Source organism: Typopeltis vanoorti, chromosome 10, assembly GCF_054136105.1.
Source record: "Typopeltis vanoorti isolate ZY-2024b chromosome 10, IOZ_Tvanoo_1.0, whole genome shotgun sequence".
NCBI classification, from domain to species: Eukaryota; Metazoa; Arthropoda; class Arachnida; order Uropygi; family Thelyphonidae; genus Typopeltis; species Typopeltis vanoorti.
The window spans coordinates 126,956,147-126,970,012 of NC_143558.1; the positions used below are offsets into that span (position 1 = coordinate 126,956,147).

The 13,866-nt window shown below is 33.4% G+C and overlaps 1 protein-coding gene across 3 annotated transcripts in view; it reads left to right on the forward strand.

Annotated features, from left to right (window-relative positions):
- LOC150102778 (ecdysteroid-phosphate phosphatase-like) overlaps positions 1 to 13,866 on the forward strand; it is a 393,004-nt gene that overhangs the window by 155,406 nt on the left and 223,732 nt on the right. For all 3 annotated transcript variants that reach the window (XM_090398941.1, XM_090398940.1, XM_090398942.1), the window contains one exon: positions 666 to 835. In XM_090398941.1, coding sequence (XP_090255067.1) covers positions 666 to 835 — 170 coding nt within the window. The remainder of the gene's footprint in view (positions 1 to 665; positions 836 to 13,866) is intronic.

Consider the following 13,866-nt stretch of genomic DNA (forward strand, 5'->3'; position numbering starts at 1 on the left):
GTTACTAAATGAAACAATGAAGCTTGTGTGGACCTAAATTTCATTTGAGTAACAATGTGGTTATAGAACTTAAACAAGTGCTTTTTCCAAAACTAACTTTGCTGAATTACTCATAATAATTATATCACTTATTATAACATATTATAATTGCAATATCACACATTATAATAATACTAATCACACTTATAGTAAACTAAACTTCTATATTCTTCCCAGTTTACTAACAGCTAGTCAGGAAGATAAACATACTAGAAAATATACAAAAAAAATCAGAACACTTTAACATCAGTACAGTGAAACATGTACTGCTGCTGAATAATGAATTAGATGTTAAATAATGAATCTGAAAGTCAATCCTAAAAATTTAGATTCTTTTAACTACTGTCCTCTTAATTTGGTTTCAGTACAGGATATTTTCCATACATGGTTGTAGAGAGTGAATTAATTTTATTGGCATTTGCCATAGTGAGTTGCTTGCATTTTAGTGAAACTATTTAACTTGTTCTTTGCACTGTATTCTTTTTATATATAACACGTTGTGCAAAAAAAATTTTTGATTTAAAAAGTTGCTTTTTATATAACAAAATTCACATTTCATTCAATATCAGAAAAAAAAACTTTGTTTTTTTTTTTTAAATAAAACAAAAAAAAAATACTCTTTCCAGGTATTCAAGTGGAACCTTACTTAAAAGCACTGCATGTTACTTTGGCATACCAATTTCAGCCAGAGCATTACAGTACCTTAGAAAGCTTAACCTGTAGAATTGATGCAAAATCATCTGTTGGTTGGGAATTAAGGTTATATTCACGTGATACAAGAATCAAAGGAAAAGAGGTGAGTGATGGTGAGCACATGTGATATGGCAATTAGCATAGCTCATATATAATTCAGTCTCCCCACCCTCGGGACTAAAGTAAGAAACTTGTACTGCAGATATTAAGATAACTCTCCAAATATATTATTATTATTATGTGATACCTCCAAGGAGTCGAAAGACTCATCGAGGGAGGGCATCTACTCTACAACTCTCATCTCCACCACCACCAACTACACCAATGCCAAATACTGCCCACTACCACAACTAGTTTTTTCACAGACAATCACAAACATCCATGCCCACAGTGGGATTCGAACCCGCAGTCTTTTGGCTGGAGAGTGGATATGCTAGCCACTCGGCCAATCAGGCTGGCCAATATACCATTGAACATTTGTCCTTTGCCTACTCAAGCTGGTGGTTGTAGATTTCTTATCTATTAATTTCAGGAGGTTAATGAATGAAAATATCTTGAATCTTTCTGTTAAAGTGTTTAGTCTCTTTAGGTAAATTTTAAGTACTATAAGTATATTAAGCACTGTACAAGAGGGGGGGGGGAGGCTGAAAAGTTCTGATAAACACCTAGAACAAAAATGATATTAAAACAACTGATATAACCAGGTTTTTCTCAGAGGATTGCAAATGATGCAGCAACATTGTAACATTGCTGAATGTGCAGGTAGTGTGGAAGAAATGGGTGTAAGCTTTTACATGTGTGGAATTAGTTTGATGGTAGAAAGGATTTGTATAAGAGGAAAACCTGCACTAGGCTCTATTTTCATACAGCCAAGAAAATTTTAAATAAATTATCCAAATATTGTTTACATTACAGAGAAAACTCATTATAATAATAGTCTCCATTGAGCTGTTGAAAAAACTTTCTCAAGCAAAATCAAGGGCAAAACAGTCACATCTTACTTAAGATGTAACTGTTTTGTCATGAGTTGGTGACAGAGATGCTGTTAAATTGTGAATGAAGCTATGTTATGTAATTTATTATTTTTCATTCACATTTAACATTGCTTATTAAATATTAATCATGGGTTATATAAAATTGTTTATTATTCCTTAATTAAGAATTACTAATTAAATATTTACTCAAAATCTGACCTGCTATTAACTTATAAAATAATAATATGTTTAGAATTTTGTATAACTAAATATATATGGTGTAATGTAAAGTGTTAATTTATATTTAACTGTATACGTAATCAAAAAGTTAAAGAAGTAGCTTAAATATTCTGTTGTTTTTATTTGTGAAATATTTAATGTTATGTAATCACTCATGAATAATAATAGACCATACATTACATTAGCGAAATGTTTACGTGCAGTCTGTTGTCATGGAGACGCACGCATAAACAACCACGAGTGGAGTAGAGCGTGGCTTTCGAACGTAAGGTGGGAGTGAAGGTCATAGATGGACAGATAGAGTTATATAGAGAGAGAAAGAGAGAGAAGAGGGAAGGTCGTAGATAAGATAGAGAGGAAGAGAAGAATTATTATTAAGGAGTGAGGAGAGAGTTTTGCGGAACCAAGATTATATAATCCTCAGGGCAGAAATTTATGAGTATAGTGTTCGGAAGTGAACCTATAAGCAGTAAAACATAAAGTTTAATGTTATAAGCGAAATCTGCTGTTGTTATGAAGAAAGGTTGATGCCGTAATCAGATAAAAGGAAACTGGACAGTCAATGCGAAAATTCTGATTAGTTCTAGTTAATCTGGATTACGATTAAATTCTATGTTGCCCTAGGAAAAGGTTATATTGATTACTTGGAGAAAAGTGAACAGGAAAAGATATTAGTACCTAATTACTGTTGTTTGGAATAGTGAAGTGCGACTTACAGTAATACAGTTTAAACTATGGAGAATATTTGTTATGTGTGTTCCGCTAATGTTAATTAAGTTAATTCATAAGTGCTCTCTCAATAATTTGATGTATTGAAGAATTTGTCTGGTAAGAGTAGTTGTATAAGTTTCTCTATTCTAGCATTAACTGTAATATACCTCCGATGCTCAAGGTCCGGGAATATATTTGCTTGGAATATAGCGTACGTAGTTTATTGCCTGCTGTGAATATAAACATTGAGCTGAAAAATTTGTGAAGACTGAATAAAATGTGAAATTGTTATATTAACTTGAGATAAGATTTGTGTTTTTGAGACTGTGAATAGTATATGAAAGTTAGAACATTGAATTAGCATCAGTGACCTAAGAAGATGTGTTAAGTTAATTGTATAGTTCCATTTTAAAATAGAGTTTTTGTATTTGTTAACCATATCATATATTAAATGTTTTATTTTGTTGATCTAAATATTGTGTTTGCCTGAATTCCTTATTATTGCACCGTTCATAAATATTCGAATCTTGCGGGAACCCCAAGTAAAAATGATAATAGATGATTCGGCCTAATGAGATGACTGCTAACTTAATTTAGAACTGATCCTACTATTTATATAGACTAATCTAAGAATAGGGTGGCGCAGTATAAATATAAATTTCCCTACTTTTGGATCGGTGATCATTTCGTAATTAGTTGTATTATTCATAAAAGTGACTTGAAACTAAATAGATTTAGAACACGACAGAAAGGAGCCGTCACGACAAATGGCGCAGTCGACAGGATGTGATTTAATAGGTAGGAATTAAATTTGACAACTATAAGATAAGAAATTGAATTTAAGTTTAGTGATAATAATCGTAGAATTACTCCCTGAAATTTTAGAAAGTGAAATAATTAAATCACAGTGAACTGGTTATAATTTGGACTCAGGCAAAGATAAAAGTTAATTTTAAAGTAGAAAGATTGAATTAATTGAGATAGTAATTTATTAATCACTATGGCTGTCACATCAAACTCTGAAATGAATGACAGTGAATTCTTTCGTACGGTAAACCCGCAACAGGTTTTTCCCCAATATTCAGGTGAAGAATCAGATGATGTACTATTTTTCTTTACCTATGTTGAAAAACTTAGAGAAATTGCAGGTTGGACTGATTTTCAATTGCTAGTTCTGATTAGAAGTAAATTGGTAGGTAAAGCAAAAACATTTTTACATTCTTCTCCAATACTTCGAGAAACTTTTGAGTATTCCAAATTTAAAGACACCTTATTGTCTCAATTTTGTAAACTTAGAAGTGTAGGTCCTAACTTGTGGAAATTGCAGAAAATTGTTCAAAAGGATAAAGAGACTGTTACTGATTTTCACAATCGGTTATTAACATTGGCCAACAGTTTGAATGTTACTGGTGAAGATAAACCTCACTTAGATTGGGCTGTGTTCCAACAATTTAGACAAGGTGTTAGGCAAGAATTAAGAGAAACAGCCTACAAGAAGAAAATTTCTACTTTAGAAGAGTGTCTCAAAAGTGTTAAGGAAAAAGAACAAATACTAGGAGACCTTTATCCCTCAACTAATGCAAGTCTTGTGAATGTCGTGAATAAAACTGATAGTTCATTCAACCAATCAGAAATAGAAAAGAGAAGTAAAGTTGAAAAGGAAAAAGCAAAGAATACTGGAGAAAATTCGAGTAGTGTAAACTACGTGACAGAGAGTAAAGAGCAATTGGACAGAAAACTGATGACAGAAGTAAAAACTTTAATTCACCAGGAAGTGAATAAGTTAAATCAGCCTATAATGGATAGTCTTAATGAAGTTGTGAGACAGTTATCAGCTATTACTCTGAAATCTCAAGAAAATCAAAATCCCACTACAAATAAAATTGATGAGATGATCAAACATCAAATTGAACAACAAAGTCAACCTATTTTAAGTAGTCTAGATAGGGTAATACGAGGATTAAATGATGTTAGACAACAAATGTCTGCTATTCCTCAATCCAAGACAGAGATAAAGCAAGGAAATCCTCTTAGGTGTTACAATTGCAACAAAGTTGGACATTATGCCAGGAACTGCTTCCATAACAAAGAAAATTACTATAACAACAGATGGAATTCAAAATTTGGATGTGTGAACCACAGAAGAAATAATGGAATTCAGAAACACCAGGCACCTAATGAAAGAATGATGACAGTTAGAGGAGAAATCCTGGGTTCTAAATGTGACATCTTATTAGATACAGGATGCAATGCCTCTACCATCAGGATGGATTATTTCCTAACATTAAAAAACAAACTGTGGAAGAGCACTGCCAAGCTGAGACAACCTGTAAGGATTACTTCTCTCTCAGACTCAAACTTTGTAGCATATGAAAAGCTTCGAGCAAGAATATACCTACCAGAATTTGGACTGTACGTGTGGCAAGACCTACTTGTTGTCCCCACTACTTCCAATCTAGGTTCTCACATTATCTTGGGAACAAACTTTTTAGCAAGATATAAATTCTCTTGTGACTTTTCTAAGAAGGAAATAACCTTGATGAACAAAAGAAGATATACTAGAAGAAATGAAATTCATAATTATGATAAGTCTAAGTATCAAACAAAACAGCTTAGATTGCCACTTGAATCAGGACCATCTACTGAAGAAAAATCAGCTGTGAATCAATCATCTAATAGAGATAGTGGTGATAACTCTTATGTACACATTCAATCTGATACTCCTCTTCTTACTGATGAACAAAAAGTAGTAGTAACAAAGCCCAAATCAGAACTTACCACTGATAGTAAACTAAAGGTTGAAGTCAAATTTGGTAAAATGTCTAATCTATATCGTAGAACAAACCGCCAGGTTGTGAGACAACAAAGACTTAATTCTAATAATGGAGAACGTGAATTTAATTCAAAGAAGAGAATCCTATACTACAAACTTGAAAGACATGCAGAAAGTGATAATAATAGTAATAAGAGAATTGATGATAAGGTGAAAGAGAATAAAGGCACAAAACATAATAAAGAACCAAGTTTCAGTAAAACTGGCTATTACTTGAAAAATCGAAAAGGAAATATGTAATCAAGTTTTTTTTAAAAGAGCCTAGTGTGAAAAGAAAAATTTTTCTTATAATAAAAATTTTTCAAAGAAAGGGTGAGCCTATGTTAAATTGTGAATGAAGCTATGTTATGTAATTTATTATTTTTCATTCACATTTAACATTGCTTATTAAATATTAATCATGGGTTATATAAAATTGTTTATTATTCCTTAATTAAGAATTACTAATTAAATATTTACTCAAAATCTGACCTGCTATTAACTTATAAAATAATATGTTTAGAATTTTGTATAACTAAATATATATGGTGTAACGTAAAGTGTTAATTTATATTTAACTGTATACGTAATCAAAAAGTTAAAGAAGTAGCTTAAATATTCTGTTGTTTTTATTTGTGAAATATTTAATGTTATGTAATCACTCATGAATAATAATAGACCATACATTACATTAGCGAAATGTTTACGTGCAGTCTGTTGTCATGGAGACGCACGCATAAACAACCACGAGTGGAGTAGAGCATGGCGTTCGAACGTAAGGTGGGAGTGAAGGTCATAGATGGACAGATAGAGTTATATACAGAGAGAAAGAGAGAGAAGAGGGAAGGTCGTAGATAAGATAGAGAGGAAGAGAAGAATTATTATTAAGGAGTGAGGAGAGAGTTTTGCAGAACCAAGATTATATAATCCTCAGGGCAGAAATTTATGAGTATAGTGTTCGGAAGTGAACCTATAAGCAGTAAAACATAAAGTTTAATGTTATAAGCGAAATCTGCTGTTGTTATGAAGAAAGGTTGATGCCGTAATCAGATAAAAGGAAACTGGACAGTCAATGCGAAAATTCTGATTAGTTCTAGTTAATCTGGATTACGATTAAATTCTATGTTGCTCTAGGAAAAGGTTATATTGATTACTTGGAGAAAAGTGAACAGGAAAAGATATTAGTACCTAATTACTGTTGTTTGGAATAGTGAAGTGCGACTTACAGTAATACAGTTTAAACTATGGAGAATATTTGTTATGTGTGTTCCGCTAATGTTAATTAAGTTAATTCATAAGTGCTCTCTCAATAATTTGATGTATTGAAGAATTTGCACCGTTCATAAATATTCGAATCTTGCGGGAACCCCAAGTAAAAATGATAATAGATGATTCGGCCTAATGAGATGACTGCTAACTTAATTTAGAACTGATCCTACTATTTATATAGACTAATCTAAGAATAGGGTGGCGCAGTATAAATATAAATTTCCCTACTTTTGGATCGGTGATCATTTCGTAATTAGTTGTATTATTCATAAAAGTGACTTGAAACTAAATAGATTTAGAACACAACAGAAAGGAGCCGTCACGACAATGCCATACCGACCTGGGAAGTAGCTAAGTATATGAAAGATGTTGAAAATTTATTTATCACTAGGTTAGACTATAATAGATTTAGTTTAATCCTTTATCCCAGTGAGAGCAAACAAAGTTTGCGCCTGAAAATATCTTCAGGACTAAATATAGTGTTGTACTATCTTATCCAGTAAGTAGTGCAACACCAAGGCAACTCGTGGCAAAGGTGGAGCAAGCTACCAGGCACTTCTAACCCAGTATCTCCCATAATGCAAAACACATTTCCTATGTGGATATGTATACTGTTATGCATTAAAGGGATTGGCCATCTACCCAGACTAGTTTCGACCTTTATTGAGGTCTCTTCAGTGGGCCACAAATTGGGGAATAAAAATTAAAAGCTTTCCAAGCAGCCTTTTTGCATCTATTTATTTCATCGAATATGTCATTTCACTTGCTTGTCCTATGTAACTCTCCACTCCATGAATTTATTTTGCAATTTGTGTTGACCATGACACCTTTGCCACGAGTTGCCTTGGTGTTGCACTACTTACTGGATAAGATAGTACAACACTATATTTAGTCCTGAAGATATTTTCAGGCGCAAACTTTGTTTGCTCTCACTGGGATAAAGGATTAAACTAAATCTATTATTAAGTATATGAAAGTTACAATTAGGAAAGGATACATACTGAATTACACAGCTGGAAATTATGAAAAATTCAGGAGGATAATACTGTGTTTGGTCCTGTGGTATCAGTTACTGAATGGGAAAGATATCAGCAGTGCATGGAAAATATCAAAAATGTGCTGCTTTAAATGCTTTAGAATACATTCAGATGCAGTATCTCAATGTATCACTAAAGTTCAAAGAACAAATCAGATGGGAGTGAAAAAAAGCTGAGTATTGTACAAAAAGCCAAGTCAGAGGATGAAAAGAAATTGGCTCTGCAGGCTGAAGGCAACCCCATAGAATTTTTTTAAACTTTTTGCTCTAAATTAAAGAAGGAATCAAAGTGAAAGAATAACTGTAGTGAATGCAGAGAGTATGGTTGTCTTTGAAGCAGATGAGATTGGTTAGATAATGGACACTCACTTTGTTATGCTCTGTCTTTGAATGACAGAGGGGAGACTTGATTCCAGCTTGACGTGCCTGTTGCATTTTGGTTCTGAACAAGAATCTAGGAGATAATTAACCATCATTATTTGGTATGTCATTTTGTCTAAATTTTCCCAGAATGTTTGTGTTTCTCATTTCATTTCCTATTCCTCCATTTAGGTCAACAAGGCATTTTCTTTAGAAAGCTGCCATCTCTAAAAGTCTTGAAAATCTCTACTTCCTCCCTACTAGATCATTCTGTGGGCACAAATATCTTGTTGTCCAATTTCCCATTTTGAAGTTGCTGACATTACATGATTTGAAATTGTCTTTCAAGAAGTGCATCTTCACATTTATTGTTGAATACTATAGCTACTCTTTCCTTTTTTTTTAATTAATGATTCTTGAATAAATCATCTTCATTAAACTTAGACTCACTTTTCTAAGACAATAAGCATTAATATGACATTTCTGTTATCTTCTAAGTTTGAAGTTATTCTAGTAACTGACTTTGCACTGTTTGTGCTTTACTGTCTTGATGATAATAGTTTGTCTAGACCCAGTGGCAATGCCCCTTCACAAATGATATTTGGTGGTGCTTTCATTATGTTGTATATGTGTATGATTTAAAGCAATATAGAAACATTCTATTCTGTCCCAAACCATCAGTCTTTCCTAATTCATTCATTATCTGCATGATACAATTTAAAATGATAAGTTTTATTTTTCACATAATCTGTTTTTTATTGCCAAAACAGTTTGAAATTATAAGTCATTCTTTATTGGCCTGTTGGGATTTAATGAAGGTAATTATTATTAAAATTAGTCGTTTCCATTGATTATTTTAATACCAAATTAGAAAGACAGCACTATACAAGTATCCCTTAACGTGGGATTTGATTAACATGGCAAAATTAATTGAGACAATCCCTTTATATACGCGGTGAGAGTTTTAATTAATGTGCCTTTAAATTTACCACTCAAAAACATGCAAGCCTCGAGTGTTTCCTTGGGTTACCCAAAGCCTATTCGAAGATTGGTTTCAGTCTTATTCTTGTCTGGCAGTTGAAGCTTATTACAAGAGAAACTTAGCTTTCAAAGCTCTTTTGCTTTTAGATAATGCACCTGGTCATCCAAATTCTTTTAATGATCTGTGTGAGAATGTAAAAGTTTTATTTTTTCCACCAACAACATCATTGCTACAGTCCATGGACATGGGCTTCAAAGCCTATTTTCTTAAAAAGACATTCTCAAAGGCAGTAGAAACAACAACAGGAGAAAATGCGATTACGCTCCAAGAATTTTGGAAAAATTTTAACATTAAATACCCAATTGAAAACATTCATGACTCGTGGAGTAAGTATCTTTTAGCTGCATGAAAACTGTTTGGAAAAACCTTTTGCCAGCATGCGCTGACGACAGGTGATTTTCAAAATCCTGTGAACAACATGATTGAATAATTGTTGCAATTGGTGAAGACCTTGGTTTTGATGGCATTGATGCAGATGATGTTAAAGAATTGTTAAATTCAAATTCAAAAGATTTTAGTGACAACGATCTTCTTGAAATTAAACAACGTGCATATGAAGACACCGAACAAATGGAATGTGAAGATGAGGTTCGTTCCATAGGAGATAACAATCAAAGAAATGGATGGAATATTTTGCAGTTTAGCATCTCTTAAGCAGCAAGTAATGGATATGGATCCAGATGTTAATCGAAGAATGCTTGTTTGCTTGTTATCGTAGAATTTATGCTGATAAGAAAAAACTAAAACTGTTCAAACAACTCTTGATAACTTTTTTGATAAAAAAAAATTGCAGTAAGTAATGTAGGTACCGACATTTATTAAACATTTACTTTGCATTCGTTTTTTATCTTTCCTAAAAGAGTACCATATAAAACGAATTATCAATGCTGTTATAGATTATGGATGAATTGTAATTTTTGCCATTGATTATTATATTTGATTAATGTGATTTTGATATACGTGGTAACATTGAGGGATTAATTAATCATGTTAATCAAGGAATATTTGTATCTAAATGGTTGGCATGCTTCTAGGTGGTGTGAAGAAGTTAGCTGCTGATGTTCACAATCAGAGATCTAGAGTTGTTTACATGCTGTAGGATATTGCTGGACAGGAAGGATGATAACATGAGTGTTTTGCACAAGTTGAAGGGCACTGTCTGTACCAAAAGACTTGTTAGTATGTATCCATGCTATTTACAGTGGTATCATTGAGATGAGGGAGAAGTGGAAGCATGGAAGAGCAGTATTCAGTGGCCCTCAAAGAGACCATATGGTTTGAGCACTGTTTTAACAGGAGGCAAGTTTTGTGCATTTGGCTCTTTCAAAGCTATATGGATTTGTTGTTGTTTGCAAGCTGATATTGACTGAAGCATCATATGAGATGCTGAATTTTTTCTTTTTTGTTGGAGCCTTGGCACATTTAGTGAAGAATCAAGGCTTGAACAGTGATTGGACATTTTGGGTGGAATTGAGGATGAAGATTTCATTCCGGTTAGATTTATTTCTGTTATTCAGTCAAGGCAAGGAGCATAAGCCACATTAGGCACCATTAAGCAAAATGTGATTAAAATATTAATACCTACAGTATGGGTTTCTTGAGAAAATATTGGGTGTGTTATGCTTCTTTTGATTTCATTAATTTATTTGGAATAGCCTTCTGATAGAAACACAAAAGTTCATCTTTCATCTTGTTGTAAGTTGAAATATTTATAGACAGTTAAAAAGAGAAAATGTGATCAGTTCTTTTATATAAATTTTTTTAAATAAAAATTCTATTTTATAAAATTAAATGAGAGAAACTGTAGTTAATTATGTGATCCCTAAGGAAACCATGACAAATATGGAAATTTAATGTATTGTGGGTTTTGCAAAGTGAGAATGAGAAAAATAATTCTACATTTGTTTTCACCTTCAAATCTGAATTGCAGTATTAAAACAATTATTACACTGGACAACAAAATTTTATAGTCATGATTAATTTAGTCATTTCTTATAGACTTTGAGGAGCTGAACACGAATATGACAATGAAATGCAAAATTGGCTATGGTTTGTATATGAGATCCATAATAGTTTCTTATATAATATAGTAATATATACTTGTCACATATATTGGTAGATTTCTCCTTCTACGTCCGATGTTTCTTTGCCTGTCACTTGTATAGCTGTTCAGCAAGAGTCCAACAGTAGTCAGCCAACATGAATGTGGAACACTTTCCCTGATATTGTTGAAATTTCATGATGGAAATGTTCGCCATGCTCATCACTAACCACAGTTGTTGGGAAAGAAATCCAAGTGAGAATGGAGCAAGTGTATTTTTAAGGACATATTGCAGCCAAGTTTGTGATACAAAGACAAGTCCTTGACCAGTTCCTTGTGGTTTTCTGCCCTGACATTTCCGAGGAAGTCAATTGACACCAGACGAAATGCATCCCAAGCTTTTTCCTCATCACCCTGTAACAGGTTGTCAAACATCTCTTCAACGAAGAGCTCTTGGATCTGAGGACCCACAAAAACTCCCTCTTTAATTTTCGCTTGGCTGAGTCAAGGGAATTTGTTGGGATACTTGAAAGCTGATTCAGTCCATTCCATGGCTTTTACGAAGTTTTTTACCAGACCAAGTGATGTGTAAGGGTGGTAGCAGAATTTTGTGCATTTTTGCTAGTGCTGGGTGTTGCACATTCTTTTCTCTCTGACCTTCAGAGATTTCCTTGCAGGCTAGTCTTTCTTCACATAGTGCAAAGGCTGTAGATCCATCAAGACAGACATTATCTTAGATGCCAGCTGTACTTGCTGTATTGAAGACAGCCCAACAGCTGTTTTCGGTTGCCATAGGTTTCTTTCATGTAGCATGTCTGACTGGAACAGATGGAAAATACTGGTTTCCATTATACAGCAACTCTGCCTTAAGACTCAATTTCAACAAGTCTATGAATAGTCGCCATTTGTGCAGGTCAAGTTTAATTCAAAGGACATTTATCAGGCCATCTACATTGTAGCAGAACACAAGGTCATCTTTCTTTTGCGGAAATAAGGCACACACTGCTCATGATGAGTGCGAAATGAAATCACTCGGACGTTTTCCTTGAGAAGATTCCATTGTAGAAGTCTTGATCCCAGTAACTCCCCTTTGGACTTAGCTCCAGATCATGAACAAGATCATTCAGTTTTTCTTGTGTGAGAATGCCTGGCACAGATGACCCACCTTGACCAATATATGGATCATCATTAGATGCCGAAGGCTCAGGAGAACCCAACATCGGTTCCCCTCCATCCTCATCATCCTTCACCATGCAGAACTGGTCAGAGAGCAGATGATATATTCAGGTATGCTATTGTCCACTTCATTTCCTTGTGATATCTCCCGAAGCAGGTGGTACCATGCAGAAGTAGCAATCATTTGCAGACTGAGTCTCTCCTAAACAAGAGACAGTTGACAGATTTTGTCATTTTCGTGTTAGCACATCAGAATTAGTAAAGAATCGCTATTTTCATTTCAGAGGCAAATTGTTTGTTGTCCAGTATTATTTATGTTATCAAATAATCATGCAGTGTATTCTCTTTTTTTCCAAAAATATCAATGTAATGCCAGTCAAACTGAAGAGAGTGTGAAAGGTGGTTTGCATTTAAAAGTCCTATGAGGCCTTATCAGCCAACTCTTCTTAATTTATGACCCTTATGCTATTAGAGTACTCGAGAGCAATGGTGTCTTTCCATTTCTGGCCTTTATCTATATCCCCCTCTATAAACCTCTACTATAATCTACTCTTTCCCTTTCAATATACCCTATTTCTCCTATGGGTTTAAATTTGGAAGAAGGCTAGTTCAGACGCCTTAAGGTAGCAACCCTACCACTGGACTATTCCTCGCCAGGCTAGTCACCTGACCTGGAGAACATTATTCTACTTTTAAGCAGACAGAAAAAAGGTAATTGGAATGAATCTATGGAAAAGGTAAAATGAAAATGGAAACGACAAAATATAATACGTATAGCAAACTGGAATATAAGAGGAATAGCTTTTAAAGAAATAGAATTAGACCAAATATTAAATGAAAGAAATTTTCAAATAGCAGTAATCACTGAAACAAAAAAGAAATTAAAGGGAACCATGAGAACCGAAAATTTTAATGTAATATATAGTGGAGTTGACAGAGACCAAAGAGCACAAGCAGGAGTTATGATTTGGATTCATAACTCCCTTTCAAAACATTTAAACATAAATTATGGAATGAAAGAATAATAGAAGAATAGAATAAAAATAGAGGTTATATAACAATGATTGGTTTATATGCAACAGAAGAAGGAAGAGAACAGGATAATTTTGACTTCTATAATCAGTTACAAAATATAACAAAATAAATAAAAATGAAATGTAATATTAGCAGGAGACTTAAATGCAGGAATTGGAAACACGAAAAATATAGGAATATATGGAGAACATACTCTAAACAGGAATGAGAAAAAAAATTGATCGACTTTGTAGTTTATAAAAACCTAAAAATAATGAATTTTTTCTATAAACATAAAGACATACATAAATATACTTGGGCAGCAAGAGGATGGCAATCAAAATTAGAATTATTTTATCTTAAATGAAAAGACAAAGTACACTTCAGATGTTAGAGTTCACAGAGGATATGAAATAAGTAGTGGCCACTTCCTCGTTAAAATAAAATTAAGATTACCAC